Source organism: Morone saxatilis, unplaced genomic scaffold (genome assembly GCF_004916995.1).
Source record: "Morone saxatilis isolate NCDOM2014 unplaced genomic scaffold, NCSU_SB_2.0 Contig6, whole genome shotgun sequence".
Taxonomy (NCBI): Eukaryota; Metazoa; Chordata; class Actinopteri; family Moronidae; genus Morone; species Morone saxatilis.
This window is the reverse complement of record NW_023340206.1, coordinates 6,789,929-6,811,517: the sequence shown is the minus strand read 5'-3', so window position 1 is coordinate 6,811,517 and position 21,589 is coordinate 6,789,929. Positions and strand designations below refer to the sequence as shown.

The 21,589-nt window shown below is 39.9% G+C and overlaps 2 protein-coding genes across 2 annotated transcripts in view; both read right to left on the bottom strand.

The window, feature by feature from the left end:
* LOC118339752 (multidrug resistance-associated protein 4-like) overlaps window positions 1-15,008 on the bottom strand; it is a gene marked incomplete in the record, with an annotated part of 18,234 nt that extends 3,226 nt beyond the window's left edge. The window contains 26 exon segments of the mRNA XM_035677466.1: window positions 1-21; window positions 118-309; window positions 389-489; window positions 763-873; window positions 974-1,093; window positions 1,228-1,378; window positions 1,493-1,572; window positions 2,450-2,596; window positions 2,703-2,821; window positions 2,931-2,968; window positions 3,584-3,721; window positions 4,017-4,235; window positions 4,432-4,528; window positions 5,232-5,318; window positions 5,560-5,654; window positions 6,395-6,586; window positions 6,739-6,828; window positions 6,938-7,045; window positions 8,109-8,358; window positions 11,048-11,173; window positions 11,325-11,488; window positions 11,579-11,668; window positions 11,761-11,985; window positions 12,187-12,307; window positions 12,775-12,885; window positions 14,751-15,008. Of these exon segments, the coding sequence (XP_035533359.1) occupies window positions 1-21; window positions 118-309; window positions 389-489; window positions 763-873; window positions 974-1,093; window positions 1,228-1,378; window positions 1,493-1,572; window positions 2,450-2,596; window positions 2,703-2,821; window positions 2,931-2,968; window positions 3,584-3,721; window positions 4,017-4,235; window positions 4,432-4,528; window positions 5,232-5,318; window positions 5,560-5,654; window positions 6,395-6,586; window positions 6,739-6,828; window positions 6,938-7,045; window positions 8,109-8,358; window positions 11,048-11,173; window positions 11,325-11,488; window positions 11,579-11,668; window positions 11,761-11,985; window positions 12,187-12,307; window positions 12,775-12,885; window positions 14,751-14,824 (3,267 nt within the window).
* A 2,025-nt stretch (window positions 15,009-17,033) lies between these two features.
* timmdc1 (translocase of inner mitochondrial membrane domain containing 1) overlaps window positions 17,034-21,589 on the bottom strand; it is a 7,094-nt gene continuing 2,538 nt past the window's right edge. Inside the window, exons 3-8 of the mRNA XM_035677464.1 lie at window positions 21,230-21,395; window positions 20,939-21,027; window positions 20,322-20,389; window positions 19,530-19,608; window positions 18,063-18,173; window positions 17,034-17,917 (exon numbers count right to left, since the gene is read on the bottom strand). Of these exons, the coding sequence (XP_035533357.1) occupies window positions 17,773-17,917; window positions 18,063-18,173; window positions 19,530-19,608; window positions 20,322-20,389; window positions 20,939-21,027; window positions 21,230-21,395 (658 nt within the window). The 3' untranslated portion in view covers window positions 17,034-17,772. The remainder of the gene's footprint in view (window positions 17,918-18,062; window positions 18,174-19,529; window positions 19,609-20,321; window positions 20,390-20,938; window positions 21,028-21,229; window positions 21,396-21,589) is intronic.

Below are 21,589 nucleotides of genomic sequence, written 5' to 3'. Positions count from 1 at the left end.
GGTCCTTCCCACAATGCCAACCTGACGAACAGGAAAGTCAAAGACTAGAAGTCATGATCATCATCCATTATTCACACAGAGAAAGACTGCAGCCTTAAGTGCACCGAGATCTCTCACCTTCTCATTGGGGTGGAAGGTGGCGCTGATATCTTGGAGGACCAGCGGTCCATCGTCGCTGTAGGAGAAGTTCACCCGGTTGAAGCTCACCGCTCCTTGACCCGGCCAATCAGGAGGAGGACACGTCTGTGTTTTCCAGGGTGCTTCACTCTTCAGCTCCGTATACTCCACCACCCTCTCCACTGACGTCATCTGAAGAGACAAGAGGTTATATCCAAGCAGCTAACCATGCTTCCTAGTTTCCTCACTCCTGAAGTCACTCAGCTCTTACCATGTTCTCCACCTCCGCACTTTGCCTCATCGTCCACTGGAAGTTTCCAACCAGCGTCACAGCATAGGTCAGCACCAGGCCGACCTCTCCAGCCTCAAGCCCTAAGAAACACACAGACACATGACACTGAACAAACAACCCTCTTACAGTATGCAAACAGGTTTCTGTCGGGGTGAAGACATGGCTTTATGATCAATGTAACCAGGAGTGAGCGTGAGGCACAACTATGCTTTGTGCCCCTAAAGCAGTTTATTTTAAATTAACTGTGCAGAAGGGTTCTTAAATAAAAGCATATAGAAGATGGTCTAGACTGGAGTTACAGTGGTAAGAATGCGCTGATCTGTAAAGCTCTGTTGTACGATGGATGAACTCACTATCTCTCAGCAGGATGCAGCCAAACGTTGCAAAGGTGATGAATATGGAGGAAATGCTGTCGAGGCGTAATGCAAACCATCGGGACGTCATCAGGAACAAAAACCACGCCTCTGACATGAAAAAGAACATTTAATTTAGTGAAGATGATCTTATTCAGAGACTGACTACAAGGGATAATAATTAACTATAAATAAGGTTGGAAAGGACAACCTGAGTGCAGGTCCTGATGTGCATCAAAGGCTTTCTTTAACCTCTCCTCGGCTCTGAGGGCTCGGATCGTCCACAGGCCCTGAAGAGACGAAGACAGATGGGAGAACACTGGACTTCGAGCTGCAGGAAAGATAACAGAGATGAGGTGAAAACGATCCTATTACAACTATTTTTAATGTCAAAACTCACTCACCACGTGACCAAAAGCCCTTATACACACACGGTATAACTATGATAAGAATGCATGAACATACTTGTAGACTCGAGACGTTTGACATCTCGTGATGTACAGAGGTAGAAACGCCTCAAGTACAGGAAGAAAAAAAGCAGAGGAACGACAGGGATGAGGATGAGAGGGATGACTGAGGCAGACACCGCAACCACACCGACGTTCTGTAAAAATAACTGAGAAAACAAACAAACATCACACTGTGAGGAATACTGAGGAAGTTAGGGTTTGAAAGTGGAGAACAAACAGTTCAGTGCAGTCGTCTTAATGAGACGGTTATCGCTACTCACTTGATAGAAGTCCACAAAGGTGATGGGTAACGTCGAGTCTATCTGGCTGATGTCTCTGGAAAACCTGTTGAGAATCCTTCCTAAAAAGCAGGAAAATGCAAAGGCACTAGGAAAAACATTTGCTTTTTATTTTTACCAGAAAGTCCTTGTGTGCAGAGGTTTTACCTACAATGATGTAACTGAGTGATACGAACAATGAGTAAAAAGCTCTGACCAGCCTGGACAAATAAACCTAAACATTAGCTCACTGGATTTTTAGTAGTTATATAGTAGTATTGTCTGTGTTGGTATCACAGCCTCTATGCTTTGTTTACAAATTGTTTACAGATCTGGTCACACATACAGGTTAATGTCTAGTGTATAACTGAGTAGAGCGACTGAAATTGCTGCTCTACGTCGGTGAACTAAGGATTTATTTCAACCAGCCAGAGTTGGTCATTGTTGCAACAATCCAATTGCAAAAACTCTGCAACTTTGTTTCCATACTGAATGATGTTACAATGATCTGTGAGCTAAAATTACTGGTTTTGTCTATGTAGTCTGGTGGCAAGCAAAAATGATATTACAGCTGTTTCTGGTTAAACAAAAAGGTCTGTCTCTGTAGGGATCCTTTCTATAATGTTGTCAGACACTTAGAATAATAATCTGTTCACACTGAGGTCACATTGCAAAGTATCAGACCTATATCTGTTTTGGACCACATATAAAAAGTGGCCCAAATCAGAAATGAAATCATCAGATTCCATGTCATTTGTGCTGCTCACACTGTATAATAATAATAAAAAAATCCAATTTGGGTCACTTTTGGTCCGCCTTGTTTGAAGTGCGTCTTAAAATGACTAATTCTTTCAATGGAGTCTGGTGGGCCTGAGCCCATATGTTTTGGTCTGAGATGCTGGTGTTCTAGTGAAACATGTAGCAGCAGTGAATTATTATTAGACTGGAAGCAGGACTCACCTATGGGGTTGACATCAAAGAAGTGAACAGGCGTGCGGATGACTGCACTGAACATGCTGTTGTGTAGAGCCTGAGCCGATCTCACCAGCCCATGAAAGATCACTAAACTGCGGGCATAGCCGAACACCACAGCAGCCGCTGTCAAACCTGAAAGAAAAAACAAAAGGACGACTTTAGATCCTAACTTTTAATATACGTTTCATAGCAAAACATACAGCAGGCACAATACTAAACATACGTATGGAAGGCTTACCTGAATAAATGCTCAGGTAAAAGGTGAGATTAAACTCTTGATCTGAGGTAGTAGTAGCATTAATCCCATGTTTAATGCTAACAGCAGTGGCTGTGTTGTTAAAAAACTCTTCTCTTGCCCTGTAAGTTGACAAGATAAACACATCAGACCAGGTACACAGTCAAAAACCAACAACAGCAGCTACAGTGGGTTTACTCTATTTCCAATTAAACCATGGATGAAACTCACCAGTATACCAGCCACCAGTCCTGCAGAATATATGCAGCCTATGAAAGGAAATAAAGTTCAATTATTCAACATGTTGAAACACACACACACACACACACACAAAAAACAGAGTACATTTATAATCAAACTAAAAACCACAACCCAAAGTATTGTTTTTTGTTCCATTCAGGTTTAATAGCACCTAATCTTATAATGAGCACTGAGAAATAACTTTACAATACACAATATATGTAATGGACTGTGGATTATCTCTAAAATTACAAAAAAAGATGAATTTACAGAATAGTGGTTTTAATGGACTGATCTTACTCCTCTGTGAGCGGACTTAATTAAAGGATTAAGTCAGGTGACGGAGGAATAGCACAGGGACCTTGATATATGAGAGAAAACAGGAAGAATTGAAGAATAGAAGGTGAAAGAGGAAGACAAAAAGATTTAAATGTCAAATACTGACAGGTTCAAAAAGGAAAAAATATGAAGTGATAAAACAGAATGAACAGAAGGAAGGAGCAGAAAATTACACTATTCCACTGTTTAAGCCGATATCTTTAGTGACTCTTAGCTTTAATAGTAAGGCTATATGGGAGAGTGGGCAGATCTCAGTTTTAAATAAAGTCCATATTCAAGAACTAAAGTGAATATCAGAGGCTTACCTCAGCTGTGACGCTGAGCAGGACTATCACCAGTAATACCAGAAGGTTACAGCCGGCAGTGAAGTACTTGAGATAAATTTGGCCACTAACATTTCCTTCAACTCGAGTCTCCTCTGCCATGGTATGAACGGTTTCAACCTGCAAAACAAGAAACTGCTGATCAAAATCTTCATACTGCAGGCTAAAACTTCACAGAGTCAAAGAAACAGTTATACGATGTAACTGTCAGCTCTGTACTGACGTACGCCAACCAGAGTTTAACAAAAGGACCAGGCTGGAAGGGTACAGTCGGGGATGTAGTGCTTAACAAATACACCAGAACTCATGTTAATGAAAATATTATAAAGCAAACTAAACACATGCTCTGTAACTGAAAGAGTTGTCAGATAATCACTTACAGAAAGATGAGATTTTATTTCGGAAATGTACCTACAGGAAGCTGGTTAGTGCAGTTGCTCTCTGGCAGCAGGAGGCTGCTGTAAGAACAGTGTGAACTGTGTGAGCAATTGGTCCTCTGGCTGTGTAACGACAGTTTGTCGGGGTCAGCTGATTGAGACCATCGATCCTGCTCCTCGTCGCTTCTCAGCAGGGACACGATGTTGAGGCCCGAGCGCTGCAGCTCACTGACGGTGCCCTGAGCCATGATATGACCCTGAGAGACAAGCAGAACAAAAACAATGTGATCAAATGTATGGATGCCTGTCTAAACGTTTAAATGAGGAAGTCAGATTTTGATGGAAAGACAAGAACAGATGGGTGAAGACATATCAAACAAAAAGCATCGTCTTTGTAACTATGTTAATGGGAAAAAGAATTAATTGAAACAATTCCTCTGCAGGGCCACAAACCTCCTTGAGGACCAGAATCTGGTCAGCTGCCTTCAGATGCTGCTGCTGGTGGGTGACCAGGATACGACACTTGTTCTTCAGCAGACCACAGATACACCTGATACACAGACACACAGACAGTACAAGCTGTAAATAATGTGTAGCTCCTTCATTGCATACAAAGCAACAACTGACTGCTGGGCTGACAGCGCCGCAGCCCGACAGCAGAGACGCTCCGTGGTGGCTGCAGGATTTTAAAACTTAACTTTGAGCAGGATGAATATTTTAAATTTCTCCGGCTGTGTGGAAATCTGATGTTTTCACATCACAGATGACTAAGATTGGCATTGAAACATGAGGTAGAATAAAACACGAGACTCATGTAGCTGCGTTTCCACCGCAGGAGCTGTTGATATTAAGTTTAGTGCGGCGCTGAACTGAAAAACTGTTGTAGCTGTTATGCAGACCGGTTATAAGAGTCCAAATTCAAGACAGTGGTGTTCACAAAATAAAATAGTATGCAACATACTATTTATACAACTGTCCTTTTAATGTGCTGTTGATGGATATTCTCCCACCACGCAATGGAGAGCGCTACACACAGTTGGACAAAATTAAAATAAATTGAAGAAAAAGTATGAGTACAGCCGTAAAACCTTTTTTCTTTCTCTTTCTGAAGTTTAATTGGTCCATTCAAAAATGCTAAAGTATGTTGTTGTGTATACTTACTGCTAAAATAATATGCTTTAATATGACAATTGATTACTATGTAGTACACACTGTATAGAGTTAATGTGTGGACAGAAATGTGGGTCACTCACTGCTCAAACAGATGTTTCCCAACCTCAGCATCCACAGCACTTAAAGGGTCATCCAGGAGGTAGATGTCTGCATCCTGATACACCGCCCTGACAAAACACATATGCAAATATTAACTGATGACTCACACTGACTCAAGAAATACAGTAACTTGTGCATACCTGCAGAGTGTAAAAAATGCAGCCTAACATGTTGCTACCTGTTGGTGGGGGTTCCCTTGAAACTAGCAGCTAGCTCTACAATGAGACAGCAATTCCAAACATGCCAATTAATTTCTAGCCCTGTGCCTTCTGCCCAACACAGACATGACAGCTGTCACTGTGCTCTTACCTCGCCAGGTTGACACGAGCTTTCTGTCCCCCGCTGAGTGTGGCCCCTCTGTCCCCGATCAGTGTCAGGTCTCCATCTGGAAGCAGCTCCAGGTCCTGCACCCAAAGACAAAACAAAATAGTTGACTACAAATACAATATCTGTGCAAGCAAAAAGAAGGAATCGAAGTGTTCAACTCTGTTAATTATTAAAAGGGGAACTAGATTTTACTTATGCAAGGTTTTGGGGAGTACTACGACATATGTGAAAAAAGTTGTCTGAAAACATACATTGATACATTGCCTCAAGTGATGTCACTTGAGTCAGCGTCAGTTGGGGGTAGAGAGTACAAGTTGGAAAATGATAAAAAAATCTGGGTGTGGAGAAAGAAGTGAGATCTCTTATCAGATCTCCGCAGCCGCTTGTCACCTCTGTTGAGGTTAGCCGCTAGAAGCACAACACAACCAAATCACTGTCAGAACTTTAAGCAGCCGAGGTGCATTGTGGGTCATGTAGGCACCAGTATTTGAAAAGAAAAATGTGCTGCATTTTTTTTTTTGTCAAGTGCTAAACACTCTGCTGACTGAACTCAATTAGTCTGTCTTTGTATCACAGAGAGCTTTTTAAAACATTGAAAATTGATGTTCTGAGCAATGTCACATGGTACAACTTCTGCATGTCATTGCCAGGTCACCGCCCTGAAGACTGACTGGTTCTGTAATGCACTTTTTCAATTGTTTCCACCCAGTTTATTTTTAGCAACAGAAGCTAGGAGGAAGTCTATGTGCTTTTCAAGTCACTGCCAACCTCCGATAATGCTACCAGAGCGTGTGTCTAATACTGCGTTGTATCTCACCTTCTTTAGAGCGCAGGCCTTTAGCACACTCTCGTACTTCTGCGTGTTCAGCTCCCTCCCGAACAGGATGTTACTGCGAATAGTTCCAGGGAACACCCAGGGCTGCTGCGTGGCATAGGTCAGCTGACCCTTGACCTTCAGCGTCCCAGAGTCATGAGTTAGCTCTCCCAGGATGGCGCTCAACAGAGATGACTGTTGGGAACATGGATGTTACAGACATGTGAGCCGACTGGAAAATTAAGTCAACACTTTTTCTCTTGTTAGTGCTCAGACTGACAGTTTATTTAACTGAAACCATTTACCCATAAGCCTAAAGCTAAGCAAGTTTATACAAGTGTACTGACCTTTCCAGCCCCCACTGGGCCAATTACAGTCAGAAGTTGGTGTGACTTCACCGTGATAGAGACGTTCTGCAGAGATGGAGCATCTAAACTCTGACAGGAAACAACAAAACACAACTTTTAAGAAACAAAACAATGTACTGTACAGTATTTAAGTACATTAACGTCCTGTTAAATGACATTATAACACTAAAATATTCACTTCATCCCAGTAGCAGGTCAACTTCTCAATCTCAATGGAGTTTTCCTTCTTTTCTTCCAGAGGTAGCACAAAGTTTCTTCTTTCAACCTCTTCAAGCAGAAGGAAATTCTAGGAGGGGATTAATGACACATGCTGTTACACTGTGAACAATATCATGAAAACCCAGACATTGTTATATTTGCAGTTTTTTTAGCCACCTCTAGTGCTAAATTACTACAATTCTCACAAACATTAACCCTGGAAAAACCTAACATATTGGTATTTCAACATGCTCCTCCTGGACGTCCTTACGTAACGTGTAACTAAACATTCACCAAGCACTGCTTAAAATCTTCAGTGGCAGAGAAGTTTCTAACCAGCCACTCTCTCTGGTGTCTCTGCAGAGTCATTCAAAAAGCTCAGACACAGATTTTAACATCCCTGCTTACATGTGAGGTTTAGTTTCGCCAAGTAAGGACTCTCTTATCTCTCCCTACACACTAAAATATGTTCTGTGGCTGATTCAAGAATGTAGTTATGTCATTGAAGAAGTATTTCTAAGGTAAAGTACAAATCACAGCTGTTGATGAAGCAATAAATAATGTTTTCTCATAGCACTATAGATATATATCTAGGTATTAGACTTCATAGCCTTTAGTCATTGGAGATAATTAGTTAATTCAAGAATCTGAAGATGAAATTAACATGGATGGTAAACATGGCTCAATCAATGTTTGACACATTTCTTGCGCAAGATGATCAGTGGTTTAATTACACATAGACCAGCGTCAATCCCTGTCAAAATGTCACTAAATTAAAACACTGATCTACAATCATGTTTTAATCTATTTTCAAGACACTGAAACACAGATTATTAGTGGATACAAGTGGGTGATTCTGGGCTCTAAACTCACAAAAAGGGACATTGTTTTGTAGTATTTGCTTAGTTTTTTCCTGCAAGATGCACACTGACTCAGTTTGTGATTGTGTAATTTTCTTGGAACTTCTGTTTCACAATGAGAACTATTCAACACAAAGCTTTGGGAATTGCTTCAGTAATGGCTTGGAACTAGGGAAAGACACATGAGCTCAACTACCCTTTACATTCAAAAGATGTTTGCCACATAAGTTAACTTTTACAATAATTCAATATAAAAAGCTGCTGTGAATTCATAAAATAAAACAGAATTACCGTAATCCTGCGAATGCTGACGGCCGTCTCTGACACCTTTTCGATGGCAAGTGGGAAGAACAGGGTGACTGTAAGCTTGATTGTGCCATAGAGGGAAACTGTGACAAACACGCTGCTGGCAGTGATGATGTTGCCCAGGAGAACGTAGACGGTGAAGGTAACAAAGACAATGATCTTGCTGCTGGCGAAGAAGGAGGCCATGTTGAGTCCTCGTAGGTAGGAGCTCTTCAGTATCTGACTGATTTCTTTCCTGGGAAAAGAAAACATATGGAGAAGAGTGAGCTTGGTGATGTAAAGTTTTAATCGTGAGGAAGAATTCAGTGACACATAACCACTAGTGCTGGTAGGGAATTTTGTGCTGTCACGTGTTAAAATGTGCACAGAAAAAATGTAAATCTAAACAACATTTTTTAAGTGCTGAAAAATACTTCACAACAATATTTTGTGCAACTGCAGATCTTCATCAGGCTGAGACAGCACTATTGTGTTTATGAAGCAACTGTTATGATCAGTCAGTTAATCCTTCATGCATGCTTTAATCTGTAATCCTAATGTTCAGGCTTTCTGGTATGCAGAATATTTGTAATACAGCATCTGGATTGGGGTGCAGCAGCTATTCCTAAATCCATGTTTGTTGTGAAGTTTTGATGGTGCATTCCAAACTATGTAGTAGTTACTGAGAACTTAAGAAACCAGTAAAAACTTTAATATCGTGTAAATTAGTTGCTAGGAAACATTTATTGCCACACAATCAACATAACTGCCAAAGATATCAGTTTTAATAATTACGCTTAAAAATACATTCAATGTAAATGTAGGCATTACTTTGTTTTACTTTTAAATGCATAAATGGAGAAATATGTCTTTCAGAATTAGTAGTAAGTGTTGGATGGATGTCCTTGTCAATAAGCTATGAATCTGTGTCAGAGCAAAGGCTTCTACCGAATGTACAGCTGTGTGAAACATTGTTCCTCTGTTTTTAAGTGAGATCAGACGTTCTGTGCATACCACTGATATATAGATATTGAGTGTCCGCAGGCTACACCTCACAAATTCCTCACTGTTAAAGTAAGTGAAGTAAAGAGCAGCAAAGAAGATTCAGCAGATTTTAGAAACCTGATAAGCCATTTTACCATAAATGAATATACACTGTTAGCCAGTCTATGTCAGATTACTTCGGTCCATGATTTCTAGTTTGTTTGTTGAGTGGATGTGTAAATGAAGAGGTCTTGAAAAGTGATACTTTGCCCCAAATCTATTATTCATTATCAAACGCTCTCCACGTCTAGATTGAAGGGTTGGCTGTAAAAAGCTGTAAAAGGTTTTCTTTCATCAACCTTGGCAACAAAAAGCTACATAAAACATTACAACATCTGCAGCTTAATCCACTGTCCAACCGTACATACGTGTTTAATGTCACTGAGCTAAAAGCTAATACTTCAGTCTGAGCTTTGAGGAGAGTTTTCTTTGGAGTATCCCTTTAAGAGGTTTCTTGAAAAGATATCTGTGGTGTGTTAACAATAGGAGATTATGTATTAACTTAACTACAGGCCAAGAGTGTAAAGGATTATTATTAACAAAGAAAAGAAAAATGTCAGGAAAGTTTAACAAAAAAAGAACACCCAAGCTGCTGTCATGGAGCATAAAACAAAGCAATAAGTAATGCTCCACGTGCTTCATGATAAAAAGTTATAGCTTTAATCATAATAATCCTCTTGTGCTCTCAACAGCCACATGATTCTAAAAACCTTCCTTTGGCACAATTTAAATATCAAACTGAAGATTTTGTTGTGTTCCTCATAAGAAAAACAAAACAGGATTTAGATAAATCAGTGTGTTGTTTGAGCTGTTTATCTTTGCCTCTTGATGCCATAAAGCCTTTAGTCATTGTTAATAAAGAGAAGCAACATAAACCTTCCACCTGCTACTTTAGAGTTAGTATGACTTCTCATGCTTACTATAGCAGACACAGTGTTAGTTAAAAGACGTATATTACTGAGCTGGGATTAAATGGATGCACAACAAAAATGATTGTGGTCTATACCATCAAGATAAGCATGTGGAGTCCCACAAGGCTATGTGTTAAGACCTGTTTGAGCCAGACTTCACGTGCTGACAGTGATAAATACATTACGAGGGAACGTCTGATTGATCTCTATAGCTATGCAGATACACAATTGTTTATTTCTATTATACCCAAAGGCATTAGCCTTTAGATGATACAGTGGCTAATAAATATATCACATAATCCCCATTACCAACTATTAAGCATGCTTTTAGATTCTAGTATTAATCTTGAAGAAATATCACCTTTTCTCAGATATGCTGACGCTGCCAAAATACATTCAAGAGGTCAAAAAATATGTAAAAAAAATAAATGAAGAGTTCGGGGGGTTTTGGACTGTTGGTTGACCAAAATAACCAATTTGAAGACTTTGGGAAACTGCAATGAACATTTTTCAGAATTTGAAATTTTATAGACTCAAGAATTAATTAATTGTGAAAATAATCAGCTGATTAATAAAAATGTATATTTTAGGCCTTTAGGGGAAGAGTTGCGTGCAAATGACAAAAAATCTAAACTGAACCTGATATTTTATGACCAAATCAACACACACTCTGTTTTCAATACCATTTTCCAATCCTACAATTCAAACTAAGCTAATGTTGTTAATGCACCTCCATTCTCTAAAAATAAGACTTGAGTGAAACAGTATAAAATATATAAAGTCACCAACTATGAATTCTTATTTGAATACCTCTTGTTCAGGAGTCTAGATTGTGACTGGGAAGTTAAAATTGAGGTCTTTTTTAATTGATTCATAGATATTATTTTACAATCTCAGTGAAGAGGGTAAAACTAAATGTTTAAACATGTGGGTAAAGTACAAATGAATGCCACATTCTATCCCTGCAAATAATATTAGCTTCATCCATACCTTCTCACTTCATTAACCAGAGCTGAGAATGGTTTCTCCCAGGCATACATCTTGATGATCCTGATGCCAGACACCACTTCGTTCATGACGCGGATTCTATTGTCAGTAAGGACGGCCGTTTTACTCCTGCAAAAAATAAAACAGTGAAAAACATTAGTTTTCATAATGTTAGGAAAAAAACTACAGTATTAACACAAATGGCCAGATAAGAAACATAAAGAGAAATTTGTTTAAAAAAAAAAACACAACCATGTACTTTGTTTTTCTAGTTGCCTACCTGAAGATGCCAAAGAGCTTTCCAAACCATGTCTGTACAGCCATCATGAGGGCAATGCCTGCCACACCTGCCAGACACGAGGGGCCGATCTCATACCAAAGTAAAAGGATGATCACCACGGCTTGAAGAGGTCCCACCCACAAGTAATGCAGATTGAGTGTAATCTATAGAGACAATAGTTAATCATGAGCACAGTTTGAACAATACTCTATTTCGTTATTTACATCAGCCAATCAAAACAAGCGTTACCCTACCTCATCAAAACGATTGACATCATTTGAAAGGAGGTTCACAATTTGTCCGGTGGTTGTTCGGCCCATGGATTCGCTGCTGAGACCGAGAGCCTGACGAGAGAAATTTCACCGGTCTTTGAGTTCACAGCACATTTCTATGAGTGACTGCATCTGGGCTGCAAATCTGCTGATTCTTTACTGACCTTCCTGTATATCATGTGACAAACGGCCACTCTAATCTTCATGCCTGTTCTTTGGACGTGGTAGTAGTAGAGATGTTGGAGGATGGTCAGTCCAAAGGCGGAGAGGGACATTGCCGCAGCGTAACCATACGCCATGCTGAGACTTCTCTCATCTTCTGGGTCATAACTCTCAAAGTACTGGATTATCTTCCACAGAAGAAGTGGCTGGATCACTTTAATTACCTCCTTTATGACAAAGTGACACAAAATACACAGATTAGATGTTTTACTATCAGTTTACACAGAATTCTGACAAAAAGTAGAAACTTTTTATTAGCTCTTCCAACTTCTGGCTTCCAGTCAGTTAACAAATATAATATACTAATATTTTACTGATCATCACTATATTGATGGACTGTAAACTAATTTTAAACAGCCAGGACATACCAGTGAAAATACAAACAACCCAGCCACTGCGTAGGACTTCCCATAGCACCTAATAAGGACTCTTGTGAGTTTTGGCTTCCGAAGTTCCTTTGTAGCCTTTCTAACTTCATGGTCCCAGAATCTGCAATAAAGAACACGCAACATGCATATTTATTCTGCACTGGTGTAGGAACTAACCATTATGTTAAATTTCCATTAATCTGTTGATCTTTGTCTCGACTGGTTGTTTTGCTCCATAAAATGTCAAATTGATGCAAAATCACTGTTTCCTAAAACTCAAGGGAATGTCCTCAAATGTCTTGTTTTGTTCACAACCCGAAAGGTGTTCAGTTTACTGTCATAGGGGACTAAAGAAACCAGGAAATATTCATATTTGAGAGGCTGAAATCAGATAATTTGGACTTTTTTCTTAAAAAAAAAATATATATATATATATATATATATCATTACTGAAACTGTCCAGAACAACCTTAACAACAACAACAACAACAACAACAACAACAGGTGTCTCTCCTAACCAACACCTTCCCAACTGGTTTTACTAGACTTTTGACAGTGATCTAGGATTGTATCACAGTAATGTAGTACCTCTGTAGTTCCTCTCCCAGTATTTCAGACTGATCCTCGGGCAGAACGCTGTACATGTCACTTTCCTCCAGCCTCTGTTTCTGGCCCAGGTGCAGCAGCGGGTTTAACCAGCTGAAACAGACATTATTATACATGTTAGTACAGCAGTTAGAAAGCAGGGAAGTCAAACAGAACATGAATATACCAACAATAATCAATGTGATCCACTCAGAAATCCGACAGGTTACATTACTGCTTCTTTTCATGCCAGTAGTAGGGAAAGGGGACTTGTAAAACCTCAAGTTAATAAACCAACAAAGGTTAATAAACCTCCTCGGATTCTTAAAATGTAAAATATAACACCTCAGACGCACAGATGTAACATTTATTGACTGCAGGTGACATAAGTGTCATCACTGGCACGCAGCAGCAGGTCGGTTTGTGTGCAGGTCTAGCGGGGCCGGTTGGACTGGAACTTACGGCAGCGGCCGCAAAACGCTTTACGGGGATCGCAACGCCTTCTTGATTTAAAGAGGTGGAAGAAAATGTAACAAGTATACACGGTGGGCCTGTATCTCAGTAAGAATCATGATACATGATTTGACCTATGACCTCAAATATGCAGACAGTGCACTGTGTCTTTGGGATTACCTTGAAGAGATATATAGGTAGTGGAAAGGTAACAGCAGTCTTTTATATGGTCTTCTTCCTGAGAAAATCTCATTTGATTACTCATTACAGATAATTGTTTAAAAAGTTAAAAAAGTTGATCAATCCTAAGGACTTATTTTATAAGGTTTAACCTATTTAGATGGCTTAACATTTATTTTTGTTGTAATATTTATGTAAAACCTTTTTTTAAATTAACAGAAATAAAATCTAGGTTAATAAACGATGGAATTGTTGTTATGCTTTCTGTACAGATAACAAACACCTGATTATCGTTGAACTTTCTGCTCCAAGTAACCTCTAAAATATACGAGGGAGGGGGAAGGGGCTGTGCTTTCTTGTCCTGTAGCACTAACACAGTGATATCCTAACTAGTATTACCACGATCTACCATCTACTACAATTGGGTTAGCAGATAATACACAGATGAGCTAAGTAAGAGTTCCCAGTGGAGTGGTCTTTGGGTCGTCCTGAAACTGGCTGCGATACAGTTACTGCAGCCAAAGCTCCAAGATTGGTTAGATTTTGTAGTTACTGCAATTTCTACATCATTTTTTCTCAAAAGACAGAACGAGAGTGAACTTGAGACGATGTATCACAGGATAAAAACAGACAAATTCAGTAACTCAGTTCTGACCAAGAAATGCAAATTCAACCAATTCCTGTGACTGCCACCAAAACTTTAACCCAAATCTGACCAATTATTACAGTTTAACCAATCATAGCTAACCCTCTGTGCAAAATGTACAGCGATACGTCTCCAAACTACTACAAACATCACAATATTGTAGAAAAGTGGCTGTTAAACCCTACAAAAGCCTGAAGGGACAGGAGGAAGATACTCCTAGCGAGGAAGCACAACTGTAAACAACTCAAACTTTAGAGGAAAAAGTCACCAGCCAACACTAGTAAACTTCTACTCAACCTGAAACCACCAAGTACAAACTATAATGAGTTAATTATCTACTTAGATAATAGGTAACACTGTTTACAGTGAAACCCACTCTGCTGATAGAGTACACTTATGTAACCTCAATATTTAATACACTAACTATAAATTACTGTGGTAACAAACAGTAAAAACACACATCTGTCAACACATGTGGAAAATGTGACTTTCCAGCGGTTTTTACATTCAAACAACTTCATATAAACTCTTTTTTCCCCCAGCAGAATATTGATTAAGGACTTTAAGACCTCATCAATGGACTCTGACAGCAGTGTCACCATTTGGATCATTTTGTACCAGGAAATTAATCGCTGCTCATTCAAAGTCACCAGTGCTGCGAAATTTTAAATATTTGATCCTGTAAATCAAACTCTCTTACCATAAAAATAACCTTGAAAGAAAGCCGGCAGTAGCCAGCGGATTATGCCTGTCGTCTTTCTTGTTCATCGCCATTGACTCAAGGCTGATTGAGCCTCCGCTTCAATGGAGACACAACTGTCCAGAGACGGAGACACGACTTCATTCACTACATGTGTAGTTGGCTAACATCATGTAAAGCTCAGACTCGGTACATAAACACGACCGACTACACGAAGATTAAAAAAGGACAAATGAAAGTGAAAGTGTCGATGGGATGTTGGACTCGCAGGGTGGACAAACAAACGCAAGACTTCATAATAAACAAGTTGGTTTTGGTTAACTAGTTTTAAAAGTGGACCTTTAGTATCCTGGATGAAGGTAAATCCACCTGGGTTTTATTCATTTAACAGTATGTTAAGTATATTCTGCTTATTTTAAAGGCTTTTTTCAAACGTATTATTTGAAAGCTGCCTTTTAAGAAGCAAAGTTATTAGTATCACACTCATTTTTTAATATTACCATTACTACTACTATTACTATCAGAATTTAGATGCATTTATATAAAATGTATTTTGTCTTTTGCTCTATAAATGCAGTGTAACCATCGATCACTGTTACTGATCACTGAATAAAGCCTGTTTTTAAATCAACAGCCACCTGTGTAAATACTGTAAACAAAACCGTCATCGACGCAACCGCATTTATAAAAACAACAAGTGGGGGTCAACACTTTGTGAATCTCATATTTACGAGCAGCACTTGAAGGAGGCATCAGCGCAACATGTTTTTCCACGCCTATCCTGAGTTCACAAGGCACGTGGAGTGTGGTCCAAGTCCGGGTCCAGCAGATCAAATATAGGTGCAGGTATAGTTTATAACGAGCAGTGAGGGGATTCTTGTTTGTTTACCCTCAGATTGAGTTCAGGGGACAACTGGATTACATCTTCTGTCATAAATAAATTAAATCTGACACTTAGATTCAACCTTAAACCAGACTGTAATCAGATGAATCTATGTATAAATGATTATAAATTATAAAATACGTATTTATGAATGTTCTCTCATAAACATGTTGCTTATGGCAGCCACCACAATACTGACAATATCCTGGCCTCAATGTGTTTCACTCCGGCCTTAACTATAGTCCAAATAATACTGATATTGTAATTCTTTTGCTAAAAAGCGTTATTATTTGAGCTAACTGAGGTCTATACACCATAAATAAAGAGTAGAACTAGTTATAATGACAAGAAATGAACACAACAGGAGGGTTAAAGACGCTTTTGTTTCAGGCAGAACACTATTATTCTAAAATTATTTTGGTTTTATGTACTGTGTTTATTTGAATACCTGTGAATATTAGAATATTAAACAATGTTTGATGGAAAACGTTTTAATTTGTATTTGTCCTGTGTGTTAAGACTGGAGTTTATAAAGGGAATTATGAAAAACACTGGCTGTTATTATAATACTGTATTATGTCTGTTAGGAATAAGGAAGTGTGTTATTTAAACTAATTTCTAAATAAATAGTGTCATGTATAAATGTATTTTCCTTTTTATTAGGGGAACATTTGCAGTTCCACAAAGCCACCAGTAGAGGGAACTGAGAGCCCATTTGTAAATGTAAATGCTACAGTATACACCACATTTAGACTTTACACTATATTTGTTTACATGGTTTTAATGCTGTTCATGGCCTGAAACTCTGCAGTTTGGTCGCGATGTGATGGGATCAGTGTCAACAGGTTCAAACCAACACTTCAACAAACTGAACAGGAGTTAAACAACAGTTAAATCTTATCTTACAGGATCTGCCTGTAATATTTAAAAGCACACATACACACACTTCAGGGGACACAAACACAATCCAATACTATTTTTAAATTGTTGCGTTTACCTGAAGAACTCGTCACTGAGCACGCCGAGCTCTGGAGTGCAAAGGGCTCCTCAATCTGTTTCTATTGGCTGTCCATCTGCATGTCAGCACTCACTGCTGCATCCTGGGCCCCAGCTGCGGCTGTGTCACATCTTGTTTACACCAGGGACCAAGGCTATGTTTGACCTAGTTGTTAAAAAGCCCAAGAGGCACAGTCAAAAGCACACTACAACATAAAACAGACACAGGGAAAAGAAACAAGCCCATTTTTCTAATAGACATTTGTTAGAATTAGCTGTACTGAACATAACGAGCCAACGTCCGTAGCTCCTCCAGTAACTAACAATGTGAAGAAAGGTGAGTGATGAGCTACTACACTTGAGAAATATGGTTTTAAAATAAAAGAGCAATTTGTTCAAGTTTCTTTTTTTTTTATTCATACAGAGCAAATAGTGGAAGACACAAGCTGAGAACTGATTCTGATGGACATCATGAAACAAGATTTAAGGTGATTTTAATCTCAATGTAGGAGACAAGTGTTTTTCTTTCAGGTGAGGATGTTTTATTAGGTTGTAATTTGGTCATATACACGACTGTATTAAGGATCAGTTTACTTTTAACCACGACTGCAAGTTATCCAAACAGTTTAGCTTCATCAGACGCTGCATTTGAACAAAACATTGTGGAAGAGTTAAATTAAAATAAAGAATACTGTTTTTGTATATTCAAAATTCACTTTTAACAGAGAACGAGCATGCATGATATTTTTTTCCCCGGTAACTATCCATCTTCAAGGACGGAATTTGTTCTCTAGCCTTAACCACCACAACATAATGCCCAACTCCAACCTGAACCGTAAGACCAAATCATAACCGTCAAAACAGTCAATATCATCTCTCCCAATGTATTCAATTGAAAGCGGTCCTCACAAACATAGGTGTACAGGTACACACATACACACACTAGAGCTACTGAAGAGCACCTTGACAGTAATTGATGAGATACAATAACAGTGTCTTTTAATTCTGATGTAAAGTGGTTTCCAGTGCTTAGAAGAGAAGGTGTGTGGAGTCCAGGCAAAGAAGTGACCCATTTATCCTCACAGATGTGTGAAGTCCCACCTTCAACTTGCAACAGGTAACGGGGCAGTAAGGCAGCTACTGTCATTGGCTGCTTGAGTCCTGAGTCTCGTTCTTCGGTAAACTGAGCAGCTCCTCGATCCTTTGCATGTCCTTAACGGTTTCCGCCGCAACAGACCTGGCGTTCAGATCTCCAATCAACTCATCAGTCAGCTGCAGACGGGCCGCCCTTAGTGTTTGAAAGAAGGAGAGCGAGTGGTAAACAATAAGACATCAGGATGACGACCTAGAACAATGTCAATTTGGGTTTACTTTCTTTAATTGTCTGTGAAATACCCAACAAAAGTGTAAAAAGAATAAAATTAAAATCTCACCATTCCCGAAGTTTGAGCTCGTAGAGTTCCCGGCGCTCTCTCCTCCTCTTCTCTCTGGCAGGTTCTCCTGACAGCAACTGCATGCTGATGATCAAAGCACCAGTGGGAATCCTGAGGAGAAGCAGATTTATAATCTGTTCAATTTCTTTATAGAGAACGTTTGAATGAGAACAGATAGAAAATACACTTTTATACTTCTATTGTCTAAGCACAGTTGTCAATACTTGCACAACAGACGAAAACATCAGCTGCTGTCAGTTTATCAGCTTAAAAGTAACGTATGAAGCCATTCTGGTCAACACTTTATCAGACACATCAACACTGGAGAACCTGGGTATGTAATAGATTTCTAAATCACCTCCTATTGCTTAATCTCTTATGTAACAGCGCCGTCAGTTGCAGGTTCTGTCAAAGCAGCTACTTTCAATGCATAACCTTGCCAAGCTGTCAGTCATTTGCACCATTGTAACAAATTAGTGTCCAACTTCCTCTCAGCGGTCTGTTACAAAGTCACGCCCTCCCTCTGTTGCCCCCCCCGGCCCCACCCAAACCACTCGCACCTCTGCCACGTGCCCGGACGAGGGGACGTTTCTGGGGTGAGATCTGGAGCGTGATGTGCTTTCCGATTAGATGCCTGCTTTCATTTCACCCCCTTCTGCCCCGACTGCACCTGGCATAGCCAAGGCCGGGGCTGTTTGCACACATTAAATGCTCCAGGTGGCTGGTCCCTCAGGCAGACAGTGGGAGGAGGAGGAGGAGGCGGCACTGCTAGTGTGAAGCCAACAGGAGAACAGACCAGGACTGAGCCAACACAGAGCTGATGATCACAGAGACAATCCAAACCAGCCCCTCCAGTCTGTTCCACCATCAAACACCTCACACTCAATCTCCATTATACGATCAAATTCAAATCTGCTCTTGGCTCTGTGCACTCGGCTGAAAGTGGCCAGAGGAACGAGTGAAAAGTGGGACAGAGTGAGCAGAGAGGGTTGAGGAGAGAGAGGGGAGACGGAGTGAAGCATAAGTCCAGATCAGACCATGGTAGATGGAGATGAGAGGCTGGAATAACAGAGATGGTATAAATGGAGAGGGGCAGCTGCTGCCTTGGCCTGCCTCCTTGCTCTAGTACCCAAAACATGGCCCTCTGCAGTGCACATGAGTCCCCCTGGCACCGTGAACAGAGCTGGAGGTGGGGGTGAACGGTGGAAGGGGGAGTTCAGCTGGGCGACAGAGGGTTGCTGGGAGGGGCGCAGCTGGCTGCCAGAGTGCTCGCTGCTCTCAAGCACACGAGCATGAACGTGGACACACACACACGAGCAAAGACGCACATCTACTGACAATGTAACGATGATTGAAAGGTTTCAGGGTAGAAAGTACGTTAGCTCCCGTATAAAGCGGATGAGTTGCAGTGTTAGGGTGATCAAAAGGATGTGAATGGACACTTGTGGGAGCAAAAGCCAAACTTACCCCAGCACTGCACCGATGATTCCTCCCGCCAACAGCCCCCGCAGGCCCAGGTTGAGTCTGAAAACGCCTCCAGTCACAGCTGCTCACACACACACACACACACACACACAGTTTTATTGTAAACTCAGTGTGCTGGCATGTGTACTGGATGTGTGATTTGTCATCAGGTTAAACAAGGATTATAAAAGTTCCAATATTATTACTCATCAACATAAAAAAAAAAAAAAAATAAAAAAAAATATCACATTTTCTGGACTTGGAGTGAATTTCTGGAGTTCTCTTATTTTATTAATAATTATTATTATTATTCACTTTATTTAGACAGCTGCAGTAGAGAGTTGACGGGAAAGGAGGGGGGAGAAAAATGAGCAATGATATGCAACAAGAGGCCCTTGTCCAGACACGAACTGTTGTAACCCCTACGTGACCCCGTAGCCTGGTCTTACAAGGAAGGAATAATGTGACTATTTCTGCTTAAGATAAATATTAGAGGGATCATTTAGTTTCTGTCAGCTCTGAGGGTGTCAACATAATGACCCACAGTTGATTCATTCAACAAAGGTTGGACCCATATTAGAATTTACAGAAGCATTTAGAAGACTTTCATTAATTATTATTTTTCTATTCTGCCAACTGGAATCAGTACAAACGCTGAGTTTGTATAAAACAACTGTGAGGATGTGAAGCTGCCTTGTTGTGACACAGCAAGCAGACTCAGTTGGCTTTCACTGGATAAATAAAAGGTATAAAAAATACGTTTGATCAGGCACCACTGAAGCCCATGTGACTCACCTCCAGCTGCAGCATAATTGCTGAGGGTATACTCGTCTCGGTACACAGACAGTCCTGTGCTGACTGAACTAGAGAGGGAAGGGAACAGATGAGGAGATTAAAGGAGGATGATCACTGGAAATAATCATAGGAAAAATATTCTCCTCAGTATCAAGATGTTGCCACAGTGTCTGTAACATTATACCCATCAGATGAACATGTTCAGTGTTTTTGAAACAACTTCATTTATCTGAGCTGGTTGGAGATTAATCAATTACAATTGTTTAGCTCTGGAAAGAAGTAAACAGTCCGATTTCACTGCAGTTGATCGTTCATTTAGAACAATGCTGAAGTAAGTAAACAACAATGTACAGTAAGTGGGTCATTATTATTGATTTTCTTGATTTTAAATTCAATAAATGTTGCCATAGCAACAGTCCATTAATCAGACATAACAGAACTGATTGATCAATCAACAAAAATCAATTAAACAAAGCTGTTTAATAATTAAACTTGTGTGTTAAACTCCTCCCTTGTAAAAGTTCCCTCACATACAATAACATTTCCTCCTGTTCACTGTCTCATATATAACTCTAAACCTAATGAAAGTGTCTGATAGAATCAATTTGTTTGCTTACTTGTACAAGGTGACAAAAGCAGCGACTCTCCAGCCCCACCTCCATCCATATCTCACAAAACCTCGGATGGCTGCATTATGGGCCGACCGCTGGATTAGACAAAAAAAGGACATTATCTCACCTATTTTATATACATATATACACACATCTATTATTTAACAAGAAATCACAATACTAACTGAGGAGTTTCCTACTCAAAAAGTTAACTTTGGGACGAATTAGTTCAAAATCCTCTGACAGCATTTAGTTATTCAACAGTAAGGTTAATGGCACACTCATTCACTCACTCACCACTGCGTCCAGTCTGCTGGTATAGACTGCCGCCTGGCTGGACCGGATGTACCCCTGCCTGGCATGGTGAGCTGCCGGCAGGCCTCCGTAGATCGTGCCTGCTAGTGCAGCAGCTAAACCGCTCTTTAACACGTTGGTCAGCTCCTCTGGGTAACTCTGTGTCACACTGCAGGGAGACGAGAGAGAGACACTTTCTTTAGAGACAACAACTCATCTTTAGACACGACTTAAAGTGGATTAAACGATGACGTGAGAGAACTTGTGTGCAGATATAGTCCCATTCAGAGTTTAATATATACATTTTACAATTCATTAATTGTTGGCTTGATTCCAAACAGACAAAATATATATATATATATA